Below are 23,322 nucleotides of genomic sequence, written 5' to 3' on the forward strand. Positions count from 1 at the left end.
TTCCTCATTCAGTTCTACCAAATTAAGTCCTAACATTCATATTCTTCCTCTCAGCTCTCACCACTCCAAATTTGACTTCATCACCCTCCAAACTCATGACTTTATCATGTCACTTGGAAAACTATATAAAGGCAGTAAAGCACAGTGGCCAAGAGCAGAGTCTAAAGCCAGCTGCTTGCATTGGAACTTGACTCCTTCACTTGTTAAGCTCTGTAACTTGACTCAGTTTCCTATTATAAAATAGGATACTAGTACCAACTTCCGAAGAGTTGTGAACATTAAATGAATTCATGTATGTGAAGTTCTTAGAACATCCCTGGCACAGAGTAAGCCTATACATAATAACTGCTGCTGCTGATTACAGGTACCTTAGCCACTGTGCATGTGGATCCGGGGTGGGCACCTCCACACTAAAATGCAGACCCCAGGCCTGCCCCAGGATCTAATTTCAATAAACTGCCACTTAATGTAGTGAAAGCATGTAGCATATATAAACATGAGATTCATTTGAAACGAAAAAATAATTTAGAAAATGTTAAATTTCTTGTCAATCGTTGACTTGAAATTAGAATCCTGACACTTTGTACCAAGCTGTTGATGTGTTTGTCATTGTCTTATAGTATAGCAATGTGCATAAAAAAACGTAATGTTGAGGGCGTTCCCTGGTGGCCTAGTGGTTAGGATTCTGGGCTTTCACTGCTGTGGCCCGGGTTCAATCCCTGGTGGGGGAACTGAGATCCTGCAAAGCCATGTGGCCAAAAAAAAAAAAAAAAAAAAACGTAATGTTGAGTCGTTTATATGGAAGTGGCATAAAAAGCTTTCACCAGTTTCCTAAGAAAACAGGTATTCATAAATGCACATATTTCTATAATCTCGTTTTTAAGGCAGACTCCAGGTGACAGTTATAATTTATATTGATAGGTGCTCTTTGGCATCATTTTACAACTGTACCAATCCAGCAAAATTAACAGGCAATATGGATTTTGTAACCACTTACTACTAGCCCAGGAAATAGGCATGATAAATATCGCATCCCAGGGTAGAGAATAAGAAGGGAGGGTAGGGTTGCAGGGAATATTTGTGTACCAGCTATGGGCACTGGCACTAGGTTAACCTGCTTTACATGCATTGTTCATTTAATCTGCATGCCATGGTATCATCATCACCTTACAGGTGTCCTTAGGCTTCCATTTCCTCGTACGTAACTTGCCCAATTTGCAATCAACAAGAATGTAAATCTGACAACTTGACTAGTCTATGTTTCATCTACCAAGTTTCAACAAATTCTTTTACAGAAATGTGCATTTCTACATCAGCTAAAGTGGTTTGGGATCTTATTATGTTCATTATTTCCTTATTAGTTGTCCTCAGATACGCAACCAGTGCCCACACTTGTCCTCTTCAGCCTCACTGCTTTCCCTCCTAGAGTCTGGAAGTATACCAGGTGCTGAGAAGGATTAAATCATTTTTCCATAACAAGCAGGATTAATTTGTTCTGGATAACACTACGATAGCCAGGGAACCAAGTCACGTCTTCCAGCTAGTAACCAGTAATCAATCACCAGAGGCTGCACCACCGTTTTTCAAAGGCTTTATTGGTAGATATACTTTAGGAAAGAAACAATCCATCCTACGCTTCCAAGTTAGTGGAATGAAGAGCTGTGCCCAGGGACACATCAGGTGGTGCCAGAGGGGACTGATGCTCCGTCCACCTCTTATTCATATATCCAGTCAAAAGCACAAGACTTGTTACTCAACCAGTTCTTCAGGCTTAAACCACAGGCTGATTTCTTTTCTCCAGCACTTTTACTGAATCACTGCCATGAATGATGTTCCTAAGAAGGAGAACAATTTCTAGTTACCACATTTTAAAGTACAAAAGTCTGTTTAATGGATAAAGCAAAGGACAGTCACTGAAGACCTTTTCAGCCAGTTGCTCCTTGAAGCAGCTGACCACCCCCAAGTATCTCCTCTTAAAAGCAACTATAAAACTATAGAATGTACTTAATCCAAAAGCAATCACTTGGTTTCAACTTTATTATGCTTCTAAATTTTCAAAACAGTGCTTGTACCCAAGATTGCCACAAAACATTACTTCTCAAATTTTGAAAAATACAGGAATACCCAGACCAAAACCCAAACTAGATGTGACGTATTCATTATCACGGCCATTTCTGCTGTATTTTCTTACAACACTAATTTGCAAAGTCCAATCAAAACATTCACGCTTATTGAAAATCCCTTAATTCCATTTGAGTCTCATAACTATAAAACTTTTTGTAGAGATTCTGATGAGTGAGCGAACCAAAAAGGCTAAAAGTGACACACCCTTGGATACAAAGGGCAGAGCCAAGGCTAGACCCCTTCCTTGCCCCACTCTCCATACTTTCTGCTATCACAAAGGACCTACCACAGGCAGCTCCCTTGTGCAATGCCTTGGCTAAAATTTTAAGTAGCCTAGAGAAGTAACCATTTAAGAAAGCGTTCAAAGCAATTATACTTCAATAAAGATGTTAAAAAAAAAAAGAAAGCGTTCATCCAGTGATAATTACCACCTAATTTAAACGTTCAAATTTTTCTAAAATTGGAATATGCCAAAAATGTTTGTTTTAAACCCAAGTTAAGTGGCTTTGAGGAAAAGTCGTTAGTGTCCCTTGGAGCTTACCTGCCAACTTGAATGCAGAAGTCGCCACGAATGGTGCCCGGCTTAGAATCCGCTGGGTTGGTCTCCCCAAGCATCACTCTCCCTGTCTTCACTACATTCAGGCCCTCCCAGACCTTGACAGTAGGGAAAAGGAATTTCATCAGCTCTGCCATTCAGGACCATTAAAAACAAACATTTACCCCTACCTAACAGCACATATCAGTAAGACCAATCAGTGACATGATTATCAGCCAACCCCAGTAGTAGTAGGGTTCGATATAAAATACTCCATCCCAAGTGTATTGCTAGGATACAGAGAAAAAGTCTGCCCAACTTGGGGGCTTCCCACTCTGGCTGAGACACAGATTAACAAGACTGAAGGGCTTCCCTGGTGGCGCAGTGGTTAAGAATCTGCCTGCCAATGCAGGGGACACGGGTTCGAGCCCTGGTCTGGGAAGATCCCACATGCCGTGGAGCAACTAAGCCCGGGAGCCACAACTACTGAGCCTGCACGTCTGGAGCCTGTGCTCCGCAACGGGAGAGGCCGCGACAGTGAGAGGCCAGCGCACCGCGATGAAGAGTGGCCCCCGCTCGCCGCAACTGGAGAAAGCCCGCACACAGAAACGAAGACCCAACACAGCCAAAAATAAATAAATTAATTAATTAAAAAAAAAAAAAAAAACAAGACTGAAGAATCCTTATGCAGCCACAAACTCTAAAAAAATAGTGGTGAAAGGGTAAAGAAAAGTGACCAGACTGGAACAGGATCAGTGGGAAGGGCATCGCAGAAGACTGTTAGAGCAAGACATGGCAAAGACTGACATGAAAGGGGAAAATGTATTCCAGCGAAAAGCAGAAAGAAGAAAAGGTCACCCTCAGGGAACAGGAAGTAGGGCTTCTTTCCCAACAATTTTATTAACTCCCTATTACACCCTCTACCTCTATTCACTTCATTTCCAATTGGACATTAATGCCACAGGAAGAAATAGACCAGTTCATTTCTAGCACAGGATCACAGAGAACTCTTGAAGTTCTGATTCTCGCTTCCTTTTTCCTCCCAAGTTCCCAGTTGCTCTGTAAACTAACTCACTCCAGCAGGCTGCCTTGTAAAACAAGGAATTTGGAAGTATCTGCGGAAGATGTCTAAAAAGGAACATGAAGACACTTGAGCAAACCCAGTTACCTATAAGCCGTTACTTTCCTTGGTTCCCCTCTCCTCCACCACAAGCACGTACCATGGCCACAATCGGCCCTGAGTTCATGTACTTCACCAGCCTGGGAAGAATGGGCGGTCTTTCAGCGTCAATGTAGTGCTGCTCGTCAGGAGTTCCTCAGAGGCCTGCATTGAAGAGGAGGTACCAATTAGGAAGTAAACTAGAAAGGCTCAAATACGGCTCTATCCCATCCTCAGAAACCCCCCCCCCCCCCCCGCCCAGTACATGGTAGGTTCTCTAAAAGTCTGGGTGTGTATTTTAGCTCACATTCATAACGTGTGTATTTAAAAAAAAAAAAAAAAAAAACCATCCAAACCATGAAACTGATGCTATCTTAGCGGAAAGATTGTTCTGATCATGAAGACACCCTCATGTCAATGACCTGACGGATGTTATAATCCTTAGAAAGAGGTGGTTAGGGAGTTAAGTGTTGGCTGCAATCAAAGGAAATATGCCAGACTGAGGTCATATCAAACCCTCTGGCCCATTCCCAATGCCCTTTTAAACATTTCAGACGTTAACTGAGAAAGCTTGGTTTAAATTTCAGTTCTTAGGTACTTATCCCCTAAGGTCCAGATCTGTACCCCAAATTTAATGTGGAAGATAAAGTTACTGCCCTATGCCAAAGGGAGCCTGCAGAGAAAGGGCAGAGTAAGGCACACCCCACCTAAGACCTCAATCATCTCAGAGTTGCAAGCTGAAGCACAAAAGGATTCCAGCCTCCATCCTGTGCCTGGGTGGACCTGCGTGGGCCCGGGGCGCAGACCTCCTCCACTCCCTGCTGCCCCCCTGAGGCCCACTGCCCGTCGCAGCCGCGGGAAGGAAGCAGCCCCGGAGCCTGAGTCACGTCACCTCCGCTTAACCTTCCAAGGGCGTCTGTCCCCCCGGGCCTCGGGGAAGGGTCAAGCGGGCCCGTGGCGCCCTGGGTTGGGGGGGGGGTGCGGGTTGGAGGCCCAAAGCAATGGGGTATTCGCGGGTCCGAAATCAGCCAAGGGGGACTCCGACTAGGAAAAGACACGCGGATCGGCGCTGCGGGGAAGGAAAACCACCCGCGACCTCGCCGCCGCGGGGGTAGGGGAGCAGGGCGCGTCACCTGAAGGAACTTCATGGCCACAAGGCGGAATCCCTTCTGCTCGAAGCGCTTGATGATCTCGCCCATCAGGCCGCGCTGCACGCCGTCGGGCTTGATGGCGATGAAGGTGCGCTCCGCGTGGGCCATGGTCCTGCGGGCGGCAGGTGCGGTCAGGGCGTCGCGGCCGCGTTCACACAGGCCGCGAGGGGGCCCGGACCCCGGCCCGGAGGCCACGTGGCTCCCGCGCCCGCCCGCCGCTACCGCGGGGACACGCGGCCTGCGGGACGCCTCAGCCCTGCCCGCGCCGGGCCACCGCCCCTCAGCCGTCCCCGGGTGCCCGCGGAGGACACTCGGCAGGGGTCCCGGGGGAGCGCCCGGCCTGCGGGACCGAGGGGGCCCGAGGGCGGGAAGGGATCTGGGCCGCCGGCTTACCGGTAAGCAGGCGGTCGCGGGCGGCGATGCGGGCTTGAGCCGAGATCCGAGCCGAGAGCTGAGCGACCACCGCCGCAGGGAGCCCGCGGAGGCGGGGCCGGCGGCGGCCACACCCCCGACGGCCCACCGCCCAACCCGCGAGGCCGGACGCTTCCGGACGACTCTGTCCACGCCCCGGGTTTGCAGAATGAGGCAGCGAGGGCTCCAGGGGCAGGAAGTGATTTCTACCCCACCTGGATGTGCCAGAAGTAGAACTGCGCGGGTTCAATCTAACTCCTGTCTTCAGTACCTCCTCACACGCGCGCACGCGCGCACGCAAACCTCTCCTGGTCGTGAGTCAGTACCCCGGCCAGTACCATCTGCTTTTCCCCATTCACCGAGCACCCAGAGCTGCTTTCTCTCCTCCCCGTCTAGCACAAGTCCTTATCCTACCTGTGAAATCCAGTTTCCCCTTCCCTTCGCTCTGCTTGAGCCCTGCTTCAAGCCCTCCACCTCCCTCCCAGGCCGAACTGGCGGCCTCCCAATGCGCGTCAACCTCACTTCTCCCCGCAAGGAGCCTCCCTCAGCACCCTCCTCAAACACCATCTGACCCTCGGCCCTGCTTTGATGACTCCCCCTGCCTGGAGGATGGCATCCAAGGCTAATTTAGCAAAATACCCCATGCCCTGCTCCCTCCTGCCTGTCTCCCCACCCACCTTCCCAGCCCAATTAAGCTGCCCTGTTCCCACCCTGAGATGATGATCTCTGCCCCCAGCATCATTGTGTGGCCAGTTCAGCCTGAGACACACCCTTGACAAAATTCTAGATTCTCTCATAGAAATCAGGCCTGTCATACATTTGCAGACAATCCCTATCTCTTCTCTGCCTGACAAACCACTAGCCACCCTTTGGTGGTGCCCAGCTTCCCTGGAGGAGCCAGCAAGCCCCTCCTCTCAGTAAGTGTACACTCTCCCCCACCCCCACCCCTCCAGCAGTGCTTACAGCCTGAGATGGGCAGAGACCCAGTGTCTCTCTCCTCTGGGCGGTGAGCTGACTACGGGAATCATGTGTCATCACCCTAGTGGTCCTGGCATTGCACTGATAACCTGTGTTAGATGCTGTGACAGTCCAGGCCTCTATTACACCTTGCTGGCTTTCCAAACTTCTAGTTGCAGAGCATTAAACCACAGTACACTAGCAGTCTTCATTCTGGAGCGAGGACACCCAGTGTTCCCTTGGGCCTCAATCTGCAGTACACTTTTATTTGGGCTTCCTCTTCAGGGTTAGCAAACGTCAATTGTGGGAAAGAGTGGGAATTTCACTGGATATTTCTCCACAGAGCTGGTGGCCCCTTGGTCTGGTCACTACCTTGCGGTACAGCCAACAGCAGCCCTCTGTCTTTCACCTCTCCCTTCCTTCCTGGGAAGACTGTCCTTAACTGGGGAAGGTATAAATGAAGAGGGAAGGGGGCAGGACACAATCCTTAAAGAATGACACAGCCCTTGAGAAAAACTGGGTACAACAAGAACTGGTTAGAACCGACTAGGCCCAAGATGGTGGAAGATTCAACTTCCAGTAGAACTTGCGCCTCATTATACGCTCACTGTACTACATCAGCCTGCTAAATGACACAGCCACTGGCACCATGACAGTTCCAAGGGCAACCATAAAGGCCAAAGAGTGGGCGGTGGCCCAAATCCTGGAAACCCCTGAGCCTTCTCCAAGGTAGTTAGAATATTCCTCCCACTCGTTAGCCTATGGAATTACCCAGCCCATGAAAACTAACCACCCCTGCACCTCGGGCCTGCTCTGCCTTCTGACACAGACTGCATTCTGTCTATGGAATTGTAACCGAGCAGGACCCTGTGGGGCCTTCTGGGGCAGACCCTTCCCCCATATCCTCTGCTCTAGCTCCTCTCTGAAGTACCCAGATAATAGTACCTGATGCACATTTCCTGAGTTGTTTTACAGATGTGAAAACCCCCACCAAATGGAAGATATTAACTATTTGATGACCATGAACACATAGCCCCCAGGCCTCCTGGAGCCTAAGGACTGATTATGTTAACCCCTGGGACACCACCCTGTTACTTCACCATCAACCAACTAGAGAACTGTGCACAAGCTGATCACATACCCTGTGACACACACACCCCCCCCCCCCCCCCCCCCCCCCCCCACCCCCCCCCCCCCCCCCCCCCCCCCCCCACCAACCTGGCCTTTAAAAATGCTTTGCTGAAACCCTCTGGGGAGTTGGGGGTTTCAGGGGCATGAGCCACCCGTCTCCTTGCATGGCCCCGCAATAAGCCTTTCTCTGCTCCAAACTCCAGCATTTAGGTATTGTCCGGCCTCACTGTGCATCAGGCACACGAACACAAGTTCAGTAACAGAATGTGTATCTCTCTCAGTCAACCTCTTTCACTTCACTATGGCTTGCTCTTGAATTCTTTCCTGCGCAAAGCCAAGTACCCTCACCTAGCAGCCTGTCCCAGGAACTCGCCCAAGACCTGGGACATGACCATTCTCTCGCACCCCATTTTCCTGCAACATCTTTACAAAGGAAGAGGAAGAAGGTGGTCTTCTCCCCTTCCCACTTTTCCTTTGATTATAAAAACATAGCCCACTTAGTTCTCAGGGAAGAGCCCCCTTGCCTGCCCACTTGTATCCTTCCCAAGTGTCCTATATTAATAAATATACTTCTTACCTATCACTCTGTCTCTTGCTGAATTCCTTCTGTGCCAAGACATAAAGAACCTGAGCTTCATTAAGTCCTGAGATGAGCTGTGCAGTTTCATGACCCTCCTGCCTTGCTACACACATATTCATTCCCCCAAAGTCCTGGTACTCTATTTCACTCCCCATTCTTTGTATGAAACAGAAATGCATCTATTCCTCAGCTGCCCGAACAAAAGGTGGCCCCCCATGGGAGAAATCCTTTCACAATGTATACTTATAGCAAATCATCATGTTGTACATTTTAAATATCTTACAATTTTATTTGTCAATTACATCTCATTAAAACTGGGTGAAAAACATCTAAGCAGGTACGTACGGTACATAGAAGTGGTGATGGTGGTAAGGCTCTGATCCTTGAGATGGTCCAGAGATTCAGTTCCCTCCAACCAATCCAAGATGGTTACCACCCCAACATCCGCCTTCCAGCAAGTTGGGAAGGGAAGTATGATTATCCCTTCCTTTTCAGGGTACAACCTTGAATTTACCACCTTCACTTTTTTGTGCCTCTTTGGCCAGAACTTAGTCCTGTGGCTGTATCTAGCTGCAAGCTAATACAATCAAGCTAATTAACATAACAATGGCTTCCTACAGTTACTATTTCCTTTCCTTCTTTCTATCTACCTTTCTTTCTCTCTCTTCCTTCCTTCCTTCCCTCCCTCCCTTCCCCTCCCTCTCTCTCTCTCTTTCTTGTGATGAGAACACAGATCTACCCTCTTAGCAAATTTCAAATATATAGTACAGTATTGTTAACTATAGTCACAGTGATCTACATCAGATCTCCAGTTTGAACTTTTAAGTAAATGATAAGTAAATTTCCATCTTGTCTCTATTAAAGCAACCAAATCAATATCCTAACAAGTCAAAACTACTTACAAGATATCTTCTGCTTCTTTTGAGGTCATCCCAGAAATCCAGGCCCACTATCCACATAGCTTTTTTGCTTTGGAGTAGTTACAACTTCTCACACTCCCCCAACCACTGAATCCCTGAGAGCTTCTCAAGAGCAGGAAGGGTATCTTTTATTTCCAGGGAATCTTCGATGCATAGGACAGTCTTGGCAACCTAGCAGATCCCTGACAGATAGCTGTTGACTGGCTCAATGCCAAGAGTGGGTGGAATGCAGGGGGAAGAGAGGGACAGGCAAAGAATGTGTGTGTATGTGTGATCTCTCAGGCCAATATAATTTATATAGTATTTACACTCTCTATTAGCTTAGGTTAGCCAGAATACATGAAAAAGAAAAAAGAATACAAAGCAATACAACAATACAAAGTGCCTTACTCAGTGACTCCTTCCTTGAGATGAAACATTTCAATCTGATGATAGACAGCACGTAACACTGTACAGGGAGCACCCACAGCTCCAAGAGCTTCCCTCCAGATGAAAAGCAAGTTCTCAGAAATAACTAGATTTGCTATGACCTGGCCCCTGCCCATGAGAGGGAGGGGAACGGGGGTGGGACAAGCACTGTGGTCTGCTTCCATGTCACTCGTAGATCCAGTTCTGAGCACAGCTCTTGTAATTCACCAGTTCCTCAGGGTGAAACCACAAGGCAATCTCCTTCTCTGCACTCTCCACAGAATCACTGCCATGGATAATGTTCCTGGATGGGAAAAGAGATGGCCACATTACCAAGGTCAGAAGGATTAAACTGCCCAGAAGCTCCCCTCATTTCCATTGCCAGAAAGCCTACAGCCACCAGAGCAGAAAAATCCAAAGCTCCATGTACATTATTCCATGTCAAAAGAAAAAACCCATGACTGCCATTAATGTAAGGATAAAGAATGCCCTCTCCACATCCAGCCCTCCGAGCAACACTGATGCAAGCAGTGGGAGCCTCAGGGAGGACTCTGGCCAGCAAAGCGCATTGTACCAGGTTCTACTCTCACAACAAAGGCACAACCATAGTGATGTTGATGATCAAAGGCAGAGGGCCTGCAAAGCCAAATACCAATTAAGAAGGAGGAAAACAATAAACGCTGATTACAAATTGCTCTGTATATGGTATCATGTCTACCCTCAGCTTCAGAAACCCAAATTCTTGTGGCACCTAACTTGGATTTTAGAAAAGAGTAAAATGCACCGACTCTCACCTGCCAACTTGGATGCAGAAGTCCCCACGGATGGTCCCAGGCTTGGAGTCTGCAGGGTTGGTCTCCCCAAGCATCACTCGACCTGTCTTCACAATATTCAGCCCCTCCCAGACCTCCAAGGACAAAAGAAGATATGGTCAAGGAAGAAAACCAGTCTCAGCAGAAAATCTGAAAACTATTTATTCCAAAAAAAAAAGAAAAAGAAAAAGCCCCCCCCCCTTAAAATGACATTCATTCATTGAACAAATATTTATGGGGCATCTAAGTGTTCCAGCACTGGGAATATTGGTCTCCCTGCCCTCCTCTTGCCTTTCTACAATCCATTCTTGACACAGAGTGGCCTTTCTAAAAACCAAGTGTAGAAACCTCCCACAGCTTCCCAGCACTCAGGAAGTACAGGGCCGAGACAGCCCTACATAACCTGGCCTCTGCCTGTGCCTATGAATTAATCTCATCCAAAACCTTCCCTTTCACCCACCAGGCTTCAGTTACTCCAAGCGTCTTTCTGTACCTCAAAAAGTCCCCCACCCCAGGTCCTTTGCACATGCTATTTTCATGGTTGAGAATGCTCTTCACTGTGAATTTGTACATGGTCGGCTCCTTCTCATCCAGATCTCAGCTTGAAAATCACGTTTCTTGACCACCCAGTCTAAAGCACTCACTTGTTATCACATAATCCTATTTCATTTCTGTGCATATCACTAATCATTAGTTGATATATATATGTTTTTTGGTTTCTTTACTATCTGCCCATCCTCCCTTTTCAGGATACGTAGGCAAGGAAAGCTATGAAAACAGTTACCTATTTTGTCTCATTCATGATTGTATCCCCAGTGTCTAAAAGAGCCTGGCACAAAGATGACAATCAATACATACTAAGAGAAGAATCACTGCAATAAACAAGACACAGTCTCCCTCACCTCCAGGAGCTTACAATCAGGCATATCTCTCCTGATTTCTCCCAGATGTGAGTCTTCAGTTCAGCAAGCAAATGTATTTTGTCTTTGGTGAGCCAGAGAGCTGACTCATACCCTAAGTGTCCAATGCCCTAGCCTCAGAATCCTCTGCATCAATGAGGACCTGGCATTAGAAGCAAGAATCACAATATTCACTCTTCACTCCCAACTGAGTCATTCACATCAACATCCCACACATGTTACACTCACCATGGCAACCACTGGCCCTGAGTGCATGTATTTCACCAGGCCAGCAAAGAATGGACGGTCCTTCAGGTCAATATAGTGCTCCTTGAGAAGGTCTTCAGAAGCCTATCCCACAAGATAGAGAAGAGAATTGATCCCCAAACTATCTAAGAACCAGCAATTTAGTTATTTCCCACTTACCCATCCTGCTGTTTAAAACGTGAGCTCTCAGCTCACTTGTTCTATTATAACCCAGTTCCCTCTTGACTTTACCAAAGGGAAGAAGTGACAGGGACTAAAAGTGCTTCAGCTTTGTACCAATTTTCCCCCTACTGTCCTTGACTGATCAGCATAAAATTACGGAACATTAGAATTGAATCCAGCCATGGTATTTTACACAGGAAAACTGACAATACAATAAATTTCCACTTCCAAGCAAGCCTCAACTAAAATGTTACAGGGCGGTGGTCTCAGCATTGGATGAGAAGCAAACTGAACCAGGCCATTTCTCTTCATATTTATTCAGAGAATAAAGGCCCAGTGTGGTGACCATGCAATTACCACAGGTATTTGCAAACCACCCAAAAGTACATGACATCTAGCAATAAGTAATTTTACTGAAGAATGAATTAGAATCTTTCACATTGCAAGGCTGGTATCTGGGGACAAATCAAGTTAGGTAGAGCGCAAACGATCTGCTTAGCAATGCCAACTCGACTCAGCTGTGTTCCCTCTTCCCCACCATATACAAGCTTTTAAGGGTCTAATGAGGACCCTTAGCTTTCCCAGTTCTGTGGTACCGCATCATACAGCATACTGCACACTTCAGTGATACACACAAATGTGGGGATTTGCTGCTGAAAAGCACATCCTGAACATCCTATCATTCAGCCCCCAGTTGATTGTCACTTGCCAAAGTAAAATTACACAACCACGTCTCACTCCATGTTAGTGTTCACCCTGACCTATCCCTTTCAATCCAAATGGAAGACTTGTAGTGGTAGTCTCCTTAACACACTGATTACCTTCCCTTACCAGAACACTCTTTTAATTGTATTAATTGGTTCTGATTATCTTTACTCTGCAAAACAGGTCACAGGGTTTTTTTTTTGGGGGGGGGGCAAATGGGGAGGGGGCTCAAGTCTTCCCTCATCTTCCTCCACATTTAAATAACCCTATAGGGGCTTCCCTGGTGGAGTAGTGGTTACGAGCCCGCCTGCCAATTCAGGGGACACGGGTTCGAGCCCCGGTCCAGGAAGATCCCACATGCCACGGAGCAACTAAGCCCGTGCACCACAACTACTGAAGCCTGTGCGCCTAGAGCCTGTGCTCCGCAACAAGAGAAGCCACCGCAATGAGAAGCCCTCACACCGCAACGAAGAGTAGCCCCCGCTCGCGGCAACTAGAGAAAGCCCGCGCACAGCAATGAAGACCCAATGCCGCCAAAATAATTAATTAATTAATTAATTAAATCTATTTTTTAAAAAAAAGAAAAAAATTTTAAATAAATAAATAAATAACCGTGTAGGCTCATGGCAGCTACCCCTCCTCCCATTCTTCACCAAGTCCATGCCCGTGATAGGAAACTCAGTGTAAAGGACAAAATGTATGCACTTAGGGGTCAGAGAGACCTGGGTTAAAATCCCAGCTGCATCACTGACTAGATAACCACACGTTACTTAACTTCCCCAAGCCTCAGCTTCCTATCACTAACAACCACGGGAAAAGGAATAAGTACCTCTCTGGGTTGTCACGAGAACTAGATGAAAAAACACATGTGCCCAGCACGTGGTAAATATCCGATCAACAATACTTTGATTTCACTTTATCTTCAAAACTGATGAACCTAGTTGCAAGGCAGGAATAAAGAGGTAGACATAGAGAATGGACTTGATGACAAGGGGTGGGAGGTCGAAGCTGGGGCGAAGTGAGAATAGCATTGACATGTATACAGTACCGAATGTAAAATAGTTGGCTGGTGGGAAGCAGCAGCATAGCACAGGGAGATAGGCTTAGTGCTTTGCGATGACCTAGAGGGGTGGCATAGGGAGGATGGGAGGGAGGCTCAAGAGGGAGGGGATATGGGGACATGTGTATGCATATGGCTGATTCGCTTTGTTGTGCAACAGAAACTAACACGGTATTGTGAAGCAATTATACTCCAATAAAGTTGTATTTAAAAAAAAAAACCTGGGGCTTCCCTGGTGGTGCAGTGGTTGCGAATCTGCCTGCCAATGCAGGGCACACGGGTTCGAGCCCTGGTCTGGGAAGATCCCACATGCCGCGGAGCAACTGGGCCCGTGAGCCACAATTACTGAGCCTGCGCGTCTGGAGCCTGTGCTCCGCAACAAGAGAGGCCGCAATAGTGAGAGGCCCGCGCACTGCGATGAAGAGTGGCCCCCGCTTGCCACAACTAGAGGAAGCCCTCGCGCGGAAACGAGGACCCAACACAGCCATAAATAAATAAATAAAATTTTAAAAAAAAATAAAATAAAATAAAAAAATAAAAAAATAAAAAAAAAAACCTAATTTAATATACACTCTCTGGAAAGCACTGCTTGTCCAATACCTGGCTCTAATCATTGTATCACACTCTCCCCTCAGCATTAACATCAGTCTTCTCCATTTTATATTAACACAGTTTTTCTAAAACATCACACAGGAACTAAAATGCAAATCAAACTAAATTTAAAATTCCCTGGCGACCCAGTGGTTAGAACTTGGCGCTTTTACTGCCAGGGCCCAGGTTCGATCCCTGGTCAGGGAACTAAGATCCCACAAGCTGCATGACCCCCCCTCTTTTTTTTCTGATTCATTCATTAAAGTTGACTCTTAATAGGAAAAAAAGATGATCCCCTAATGTATTTGCTTTGAGAATTTAAATTCTTATTTCCCAGGTCTGTTTGAAGACGGGTTCTTGGTCAATCAATCCTTTGCATTTTTTGAAATATTGTTTTGTAGGTATCTTGCAAGTGTGTCTGCCCTCTGCTGTTTCAGGTGGGCCGCCCCAAGGGCAAAATCACAACTTTCCCCTACATGCCCTGATGGCACCTAATATATGCTAGACAGTAGGCAGGTGTTAAACAATGATAGAAAGACTTCCTTGCTGAAAAACAACCTGCCTCAAACGGTGGGACAGTGGGGAGGGGAGGGGGGGTGGTCTCTAAAATTATCTGCTCAGGAAGCTCATGAACAGGAGCTCAAACATGCCCAAGGCTTTGAGTCAGAAATCACAGTGCTGCAGTAATACGTGGAACCCTGCATTGCCAAGAGAAAAGGGAGGCTACTTCTGAAAGTCGCAAATAACTTTTTTGCTCCAAGACTCAGCGGAGCTGCCACTGAGGCGTTTCTGGGTTTTAGGACATTTGTGTTCACCCTAAATGGAGACGTCTAAAACAAGCTGAAGGGAGAAACAGAGAGGCTGACATACGACGTTCTCCTATTTCTATGAAATAATAGAAATAGCAAGAATGAAGTCCACTTACCTGCATGAATTTCATGGCAACAAGGCGGAATCCCTTCTGCTCAAAACGCTTGATGATCTCTCCCACAAGGCCACGCTGGACTCCATCAGGCTTGATGGCAATGAAGGTGCGCTCGCTATTGGCCATGGTCCTGGGGATAGACAGGTGGAGGGATGAAACAACACTGAATATCCTGCCTACATCATTATTGTTCTCAAGAGGATTACCTCCATAAAGCTGGTTTAAATCTGCAACTCCAGGACTCTCTAGTAAAACCTAATTCCTCCTCAGTCCCCTCATCTATGAACTAATATCCCAGAGTGGGGAAGGGTCCAAAAGCAGGGCCTATAATTTCTATTTCATTTGATTTAATAAGCTTCTATTAAGTCATGTCAAGAGGGCATGACCGCCAGTTCACCCTCGATCTGGACTCAGGCAATCGGAGGCTCCTCACCCCTTTCCTGTCCCTGGAATATACACTCTGTACACTGTTCCCACAGTAGGAGCCGTTACAAGGACACAGCCTTGAGAGAGTAAGGTGTTGTTGAGACCATCTGGACTGAACATGTGACTGAACCCAGTTAAACTATATAAGTTTATATAAACTATATAAACTATATAAACTTTAAGATTCTGGTGGGTGGGTACAATGCAGCCAGCCAAGACAAGCCTCATATGTATGTTCCCTTACTTTTTAAAACTGCTACCTTCCCACCTGGAGTGGTCTACCTCTTTGGTCTCTCCTGGTCCTCTCTGTACAGGGGCCAGTGTGTGGACTAACAATTTGTGAGCCAGCCAGGAGACTGAAGAGATGTGCCTTGGGAAAGAGGCATCCCTGGGGGAAATCCCAAGCTGAACATCGACCTCTATGTGGGGAGGGTGGCCTGTATGTTTGATACTTGTGGACCACCACATGAAAACAAGGATGCCCCAAGAACACCGGCTGCTTTAGTGCATTTGTTAGAGAAACTACACAGAGCGGCAAAGAAGGGAAATGAATGGCTGCCACAGTGGGCTGGCCTCTACTGAGGGCAGGCCACTGGCCACAGATGCACAACTAGAGGCTGAAGCTCGAGTTAGACAGTTGGAAGAAGAGCTGAAGTTAGAGAAGAACGTGCAGGTGTCCACTGCTCTGCCAGCCTTGGGGCTGGCAGACAAGATGAGAGAGCAGGATTGTAAGTTGGAGATCTTAGCTTGTCATATGGCAAAGCTAGGAGAGCACAAGCTGCTGCAGATTAATGTCCAAGTGCTGTGACAAAGCTTGATTAGGACGCTAAGAGACAGAATCCCTGGGAAAGTGAGGAGCACAAAGGGGAGGCTGTTGTGGTGACTGACAATGAAACAGATGAAGTGCCCCATGCTGTACAACGCCTAATACAAAGAAAAACTTAACAATTTTTTTTAAATTTTATTTTTATTTATTTATTTTTGGTTGCATTGGGTCTTAGTTGCTGCGTGCGGGCTTTCTCTAGTTACAGCGAGTGGGGGCTACTCTTTGTTGTGGTGCAGGGGTTTCTCATTGCGGTGGCTTCTCTTGTTGCAGAGCACAGGCCCTAGGCACGCGGGCTTCAGTAGTTGTGGCACACGGGCTCAGTAGTTGTGGCTCACGGGCTCTAGAGCGCAGGCTCAATAGTTGTGGCGCACAGGCTTAGTTGCTCCGCGGCATGTGGGATCTTCCTGGACCAGGGCTTGAACCTGTGTCCCCTGCATTGGCAGGCGGATTCTTAACCACTGCGCCACCAGGGAAGCCCCCAAGAAAAACTTTAAATAGTAATTACCCTAGACTTCTGATAATAGAGAAATACACCCCAAAACTCTTAAGAGAAAACTTGCATTCTTTCTCTGTTCCTTGAAGTTATAAATCTTACCATGTCTTTGAAATGTAAACACCACAGGAAATAACTAAAACACTGCCCACAGACCAAAGAAAAAGGGGGGGGGGGAAAAAAAGGGGGGGGGCAGTGGTGAAAACACTGACTGCTATAGGAGCACCCCCACACAAAATCTAGTCCACAGTTTCCCTAAGATTATTCATCAAGGGCAAGTAAATTTTTTTTTTTTTGGCCATGCTGCGCGGCTTGAGGGATCTTAGTTCCCCAACCAGGGATCAAACCCATTCCCCCTGCAGTGGAAGTGTGGAGTCCTAACTACTGGACCACCAGGGAATTCCCAAATTTTAAAAATCTTCTCCACAAATATTAGTAAAAGGCTTCAGCCATGTGAGTGGATACTTGATTCATGGCTAAAGTTCTAGAGAGAAAGTTATGGATTCTCTGTTTGTGTCTGTCAGTATGTTCGTATGTCTATGGATTTGTTATATATAGGTGATGTTTTTCTATCTCCAGAGAGTATTGTCAAAATTAATTTGTAAAAGAGCTCTATTTAGTTGGCCTAAAGAAAAATAAGCTTTGATATCAATAGTGTACTTATATAAAGCTGAAACAATTTTCTTTCATCTGCTCAAAGGACAAAGTTTTGTTGGACTATTGGTCTGTTCCTTATGGGACTGTAAGAGGTTTTTCTTTACCTTTTGAGTAACCTGCCCAGAAAAAAAGATTCTGTGGTTTTACCCAAATAATTTCTTGTGCTTCATGTTGTCTTTATCACATCTTCAATTACTTAAGAAAACTGAATCTTCTCTATTAAAAGAGCTAAGTTTTTTTTATAATTATGTAACTTTCTGTATTTGCCTTTGGAGTCTTTGTCACTTAAGTTAAATAGATAACTAAGTATTGTTTCACAGTGAGCTAAGATCCTATTTAATCTAGTGTTTTAAAACCTTTTGGTATTTTTGACAAGCTCCCCCAAAATCTAATTCTAAATAAAGTTATGCTGACCTAGAACTAACTTTGGGATTTTCCAGAGGGCCCCTGGAACATCTCAAAAGACGTATTCTCTTTACTTATAAAATAGGTTAAACTAATTAGCCTATTTGATATATTAAATTATATGGCAAACACTGTCAAATAAGAAGTGATGTTAGGGACTTCCCTGGTGGCGCAGTGGTTGGGAGTCCGCCTGCCAATGCAAGGCACACGGGTTCGAGCCCTAGTCCAGGAGGATCCCACATGCTGCGGAGCGGCTGGGCCTGTGCACCACAACTACGGAGCCTGCGATCTAGAGCCCGTGAGCCACAACTGCTGAGCCCGCGTGCCACGACTGCTGAGGCCTGCGCACCTGGAGCCTGTGCTCTGCAACGGGAGGGGCCACCACAGTGAGAGACTCGCTCACCGCAGGGTAGGGTGGCCCCCGCTCGCCACAACTAGGGAGAGCCCGCGTGCAGCAACGAAGACCCAACGCAGCCAAAAAGAAATATAAATAAATTAATTAATTAATGTAAAAAAAAAAAGAAGTGATGTTAAACTTTCTTTGGGCTATATTTGTATGAAATTCCTAAAATCTGATGTGTCCTGGTATGATGTTATTAGTTATAATTTTAAAATGTATGTCACAAAAACAATCAAATTCCCTTGTCAACTGTATTATAACGAACTCTCATCAGATCTTTAACCATGGCCATTTTAAAGTCTTTTTTCATTTACAGTCATTGTCGTACTCTGATGGTTTTGCAAAACTGTTCCTGCAAAAGTGCTTCATATTCAAGGACTTTTATGGAAAAACTTCAACAAGCCTAGGTTTCTGATACCTAAGATCAATTTGCCTTCATGTGAGAGGGGCAGTAATGGACGTTTCAAGGACTTCCTCACGGCTATCTGCACAGCCTCACCACATGTCATGGGATGATAGCCCAAGACCTGCGCCTGTTCCCCTTCCCCACTTCAGTAAAACGGGCCCATTACATTGATGATATAATGTTCACATGTGAAGACTTGCCCCTGCTGCAGGACACTCTGCAGGCTTTGCTGGAACATCTGTGAGGGAGAGGATGGGCAGTGAATCCACAGAAAATTCAAGGCCCAGGCACCACAGTAAAGTTTCTGGCCGTCCTTCGTTTGGGTAAGATTCAAGTTGTCCCAGAAGTTGTCATTGATAATGTACAAGTCTACCCAACCCCTAAGAATGTGAAAGAGGTGCAAGCCTTGGTAGGAATTTGGGGGTTTTGGAGGACTTTTATTCCCCATCTGGCACAGTGCCTCCATCCCTTATACCACCTGGTAATGAGAGGGCATACGTGGGACTGGGGATTAGAGCAGCAAGCCGCCTTTCAGATGGCAAAAATATTAGTGAAGCAAATTAAAGTTCTGGGCATCTCCCAAGCCAGACTACCATTTGAGTTAGATGTGTCTCTGACTCCAGAAGATCTGGGTTGGGCACTGTGGGAGAGACAACAGAAAGAGAGTACCCCTAGGATTTTTGGTCCCTGGAAGGGGGCAGAAACCCAATACACCCCCGCAGAGTAACAGCTTCTAGCAGTGTACACAGCATTCCTCCGGGTACAGCCTCTCACAAAGGAACAGCACATCATGGTAAGAACTTCCCTTCCTTTGAAGGGGTTGTTCAGAATATGTTCCATCTACCCACCTCTGCCATGGCTCAAACCCCCCACACTGACTAAACGACACGTCTATTTGCAGCAGAGGAGTACCCTACCACCGGCCCGCTGTCTAGAAATGTGGGTGCTCCTAGGCCCTGTAGAGAATGTAGATCCTCCAAATGTCCTGGCCCTGTTCCTGTGTCGGCCTGTAGAGAGGGAGTGTGGGAAATTCCCACTGATGCCTGGTATACACATGCCTGGAAAGAGGAACAAACTGCAGCCTCCAGTGGGTTGGTGAGCCCTGGCCATTAATGCTTTCCACTGACAGGTGGGCTGTTCTAAAGGGATTGACCCTATGGCTTAGACAATGCAAAGACAAGGGGTGAATGATCATAAATAAGCCTTGTGGGGTCTGGATATGTAAAAAGACATTTGGGTTCACCTGCAAGAGTCTGAGGCACTCCTCACTGTCTTCCACACCCTGGCTCATGAGGCACTGACATCCTCTGGCAATCAGGAAGCTGATGCCCTAGGCCAGAAATGAGTCCTGGCAACTGACCCTTGGGTGCATAGGCAGAGGGAACACTGAAGTGCCCAGGGGGATGACATATTGCCAAGGATGCTGGACTGCCTTTGAAATACAGTGACTCAGTTAATGCAGTAATAGCATGTCCTGTGTGTTCTAAACAACACCCAAGGCAACTGCCAAAGGAGTCTGGGGCCACCCACCAGAGCTCCCAACTGATGTGAAATTGGCCAATTGATTATACTGGCCCCCTCCCTCCTAGTGAGGGTTCTAAATATGCTCTGGTTTGTGTGGACACTGCATCTGGCCCAACCTAAGCTGTCCCCTGTTGCCTCACAAACCAGGCTGCCACTATCAGGGGATTAGAGAAGCTAAGACCATGTATGGATACCTTTGTTGAATAGACAGTGATCGGGGGTTATATTTCAAAGGTCATGACTGGGCAAAAGAATATGACATCAAATGGAAGTTCCATCTCCCCTATAACCCACAGGCAGGAGGACTGGCAGAAAGGAAAAATGGAATAGTAAAGCAGCAGATTAAATTACTAAAACGTAAAACCACCTTGGCCAGGTGGACTAAAGTACTGTCCCAGATTTTGATACATTTGAATGATCAACCAGTAGAACCTACGGCCCCAAATACCAGACTGGGGACCCCTGACAAGACACCCAATGCCATACAAGTAAGGAAGTCTTGGGAAACAGCCACTACCCCAACTTTCTCTGTGGATCAATGTGCTGTGCTGCTGAGAACACCAAGCCCCATCATACCTGGGAAAGGAGTTATCTACTGGAATTTGCAATGGGATGTCTCACCGGGAGGGGTGAATTCACACCTCTGGGTAAGGGAGACTTACTCAATCTCCACTGGGATCCTGCTGTCCTACTGCAAGCCAGACTGTTGAAATGTGCTACAGCTGGAATGAAACACGCACCTTTGAAAGAGGGGAGAAGGTGGGGTTTCTGGTCTGGCATATCCTGCCCCCAGTCCACCTCCTCACGCTTAACAGTGCTGCCTGCCCCGGCCAATATGTATGGTATGTACAACCGGGTCAAGTTCCTAAAGCCACCAACCTCCCTCTCCTCCAGGCCAGATGGGCACATTCCGTTTTCTACTGGTACAATCATTTAGCCACCATCTTTGTCCCCTCCATTGGCCTGGAGGACATTATAGCATACAGAGAAGCCCTTACTAACTTCACCCAGCAAGCCTTAAATGACAGCCTGCAAAGCCTTTCTTTACCAATCACTGAAATATCTTTCATGAGAAAAGCTGTCCTCCAAAACAGAAGAGCCTTGACATTATTACTGCCTCATAAGGGGACGCAGGAAATCAGTGGTTCAGATTATGGGGCTCTTCATAGAGAAAACTGTTACTTATTTTGGGAATCATCTTAATCCATGTTTTCTCTTGGATGTGCCTCTATACTGTTGCTGTGGCATCTGCCTCCACTGCAGTCAGACAGCTGCCAAATGAGCCACCCCCATGCCGGCAGAACCCCTTGCTGACCTGTCAAGCACACTTCTGACCCTGCAGAAGGAGAGGGGGTGAGACTGTAAGAGCCAGTCACAAGCGGTGGAGGACTGGAGGAGGTCATAACTATCAGCTGACCCTCCAGCTGAACCCAGAAACTGGAGGCTCCTCACCCCCACCCCTGTCCTTGGAATGTACACTCTGCCTACTATCCCCACAGTAGGGGCTGTTCGAAGGACACAGCCTTGAGAGAGTAAGGTGTTGTTGAGACCATCTGAACTGAACATGTGACTGTACCTAGTTAAGGCCTCTACGTATACTTTTAAAATTCTGGTGGGCGAGAGCAGAGATCTATTTGTCTTGCAACCACCCAAGACAGGCCTCAAGCTCCGTTGCTCATTACACCTGTCACCTACCAATCTGGAGTGGTCTGCCTTTCTTCAGTCTCTCCTTTCCTTCTGTGTACAGGAGCCAGTTTTTGAACTAACATAAGCATCTACTGTGTACCCAATACTGTGGCAGAACTAAGGCAGGGGATGAAAAAAAAAAAAAAAAAAAAAAAAAGACACTATCTCTCAATTATCCAGATGAGGGACACTACAGTGATAATGTGAAAGTGATGTCTGGTACCGGGCAGTCTAAAATATGGTTTGACCTACTGCCACAGTCATGGTATTAGAACTAGAAGGGGTTTTACAGATTATTTCATTACAATCCCCTTCTTTTACAAATGAGGAAACAGATCTAGAGCACCCGAATGAGGACCAAAATCCAGATTTCCCAACGCTATGCAACTTATGCTATATCATGAGATGTAATGAATATTCTGACTAACCAGTAAATGGTGGACTGCGGGAGAACTATTGCCATGAGTAATATCTGATATGCGACATCATGCTGGAAGGAAGCCTAGAAAGTATCTATTCCAGAGATCCTTTTACAGAGAAAAAGATCGGGCTCAGGACCTGCTCTGTCTCCATAAGATGAGAAAGGAGTCCCTTCACCTTGAAAGTCAATCCCTCTGTGGATAACAGCACCACCTCCTGGCTCCATCTTCCTGTACTTTAGCTTACCTCTTATTTCAGCACCTTAACAATATGTTTGAATTTTCTGTTTATCTGTCTCTCCACTGGCCTGCCGCCTGTATACACGGATGGATTACTTCTGTGTCTGTCCCTGGTACCTAGCCACAGGGCCTAGCACTGAATAAGAGCAAAGAAAATGTCTTAAATGATAATCACCCTACACCTCCAAGAAAAAGAGACAAAGCCCAAGAACTGGCGGAGAACTCCCAGTGGAAGCTGGAGACAAGCATAGATTCCCCAGGAGAAAATGGAGCTAAAGAGCGACAAACAGTCCCTGTAAGTATCCTCCACATCCACCTGACACACACCTGTCATTCATTCAGAGCCCAGCACTGCACTAGACAGAAACAAATAAGGCACAACCCCTACGGTCGCGGACTAATGGGAAAAGCAGCCACGGACAAAGGTGAGTCCACGTGGCGTGGGACGTGAGCTGACACGTTTGCAACTGTCGACTGGCGCTTCCCTCCCACCCGATCACCCTGGCCACGTCTCAGAGCGGAACTCATCCGATCTCTTCACCTCCCCCTCCCCGGATCCCCTTCCTCACCCTTTCCTCTCAGTACCCCGAACCCTTCTCACCAATCCAGCTACTTGGGCTTCAACTCCTTCTGCTGCCACCGGCACCGGAAACGCGACCCCGCCCCTCGTGGTTCCCGGCACCCGCCCGCGCGGAACGCTTCTGCCCAGATCGGCTGCGGGAGGGCGCATTTTGCAGAACACCACTCGCCTACGCTTCCTCCTGACAGTTGGGTGTCATTCTAGGGAGCAATTTCCAAAGTTCAACTTCCGGTACTGTTTTTTCCGGCTCTTCTGGTTGGCTACCGCCATCTTTTTTTTTTTTTCCTTAAGATTCTGTGACTGTCTTTTTTCTCGAGCAAATTTGCTTCCCGAGAGGTGGCGCTCACACTTTTCATTGAGTCTGAACGAGCGCCTGACCTGAAAGTAGACAGTCGCCCTCGTTTTACATTTACTCATTCTTTGCAGTCTGTCAAGCAGATTTTTTATCGAGTACCTTCTGTGT

The 23,322-nt window shown here is 46.9% G+C and overlaps 1 protein-coding gene and 1 pseudogene across 2 annotated transcripts; both read right to left on the minus strand.

Moving 5' to 3' along the window:
• Positions 1-1,580: 1,580 nt before the first annotated feature.
• Positions 1,581-5,533, minus strand: LOC118886975 (annotated as a pseudogene).
• A 3,833-nt stretch (positions 5,534-9,366) lies between these two features.
• Positions 9,367-22,993, minus strand: NME1 (NME/NM23 nucleoside diphosphate kinase 1). Of its 2 annotated transcripts, XM_036837433.1 has the most exons (6): positions 22,881-22,941; positions 20,597-20,674; positions 14,798-14,927; positions 11,337-11,438; positions 10,171-10,283; positions 9,367-9,680 (listed from the first exon to the last, which is right to left on the minus strand). In XM_036837433.1, exons 3-6 carry the CDS (start codon positions 14,921-14,923, stop codon positions 9,563-9,565), a joined length of 459 nt encoding a protein of 152 aa, XP_036693328.1. In that variant the 5' UTR covers positions 14,924-14,927; positions 20,597-20,674; positions 22,881-22,941; the 3' UTR covers positions 9,367-9,562. The 2 variants fall into 2 exon arrangements, with proteins under 2 accessions (XP_036693328.1, XP_036693327.1); XM_036837432.1 differs by lacking the exon at positions 20,597-20,674 and having other exon boundaries at positions 22,881-22,993.
• Between the last annotated feature and the right edge of the window lie 329 nt (positions 22,994-23,322).

This window comes from Balaenoptera musculus, chromosome 20 (assembly GCF_009873245.2).
Source record: "Balaenoptera musculus isolate JJ_BM4_2016_0621 chromosome 20, mBalMus1.pri.v3, whole genome shotgun sequence".
Taxonomy (NCBI): domain Eukaryota; kingdom Metazoa; phylum Chordata; class Mammalia; order Artiodactyla; family Balaenopteridae; genus Balaenoptera; species Balaenoptera musculus.